This window comes from Colobus angolensis, unplaced genomic scaffold (assembly GCF_000951035.1).
Source record: "Colobus angolensis palliatus isolate OR3802 unplaced genomic scaffold, Cang.pa_1.0 Scaffold96, whole genome shotgun sequence".
Classification (NCBI taxonomy): Eukaryota; Metazoa; Chordata; class Mammalia; order Primates; family Cercopithecidae; genus Colobus; species Colobus angolensis.
In genome coordinates this window covers 214326-214808 of record NW_012123598.1, presented here as the reverse complement: position 1 = coordinate 214808, position 483 = coordinate 214326, and the positions used below count along the sequence as shown (strand labels likewise).

At 57.6% G+C, this 483-nt stretch overlaps 1 protein-coding gene across 1 annotated transcript in view; it reads left to right on the top strand.

The window, feature by feature from the left end:
* The first annotated feature begins 298 nt into the window (after window positions 1-298).
* The window catches only part of LOC105504914 (zinc finger protein 419-like), a 7158-nt gene continuing 6973 nt past the window's right edge, over window positions 299-483 (top strand). Inside the window, exon 1 of the mRNA XM_011932563.1 lies at window positions 299-449. Within this exon, the coding sequence (XP_011787953.1) occupies window positions 299-449 (151 nt within the window). The remainder of the gene's footprint in view (window positions 450-483) is intronic.

Here is a 483-nt window from a genome sequence, read left to right as displayed (position 1 = left end):
AAACTGAAATCCAGGCCCATCTCCAATAACAGCAGCTTCAGGATGAGTCCGAGAGAAGTTCTCAACCCTAATTTCTCCTCCATCTCCTATTCCATTAGCTCCATCTCCATCATCATCTCCATCTCCATCATCATCTCCATCTCCATCATTATCTATCATCTCCAATCTCCATCTCCGAAATGATGCCCACTTCCTCCAAGTTTGGAGCCTTGGGAACTACATCGTCCAAAAGGCGCCACGCCGGAAGGCGGAGATCCTTGGCCAATGAAAAGAGGCCTGCCCGGGCGTGCGTCGCGCAATGGGCGGGATTTCCGGCGTCTCCCTTTGGCGTTCACGTTCGCGACTCTCAGGTGAACTGAGGCTGCGGGAAGCTGGTAGTGAGTGGGTTGAGGCGACCAGCGCCGGAAGGGGCGGTGGCTCCGCGTTCTGGTCTCGCCGCTCAGAGGCGGGTCTGAGGCTCGGTGGCGGCGCCCAGGGTGGCCC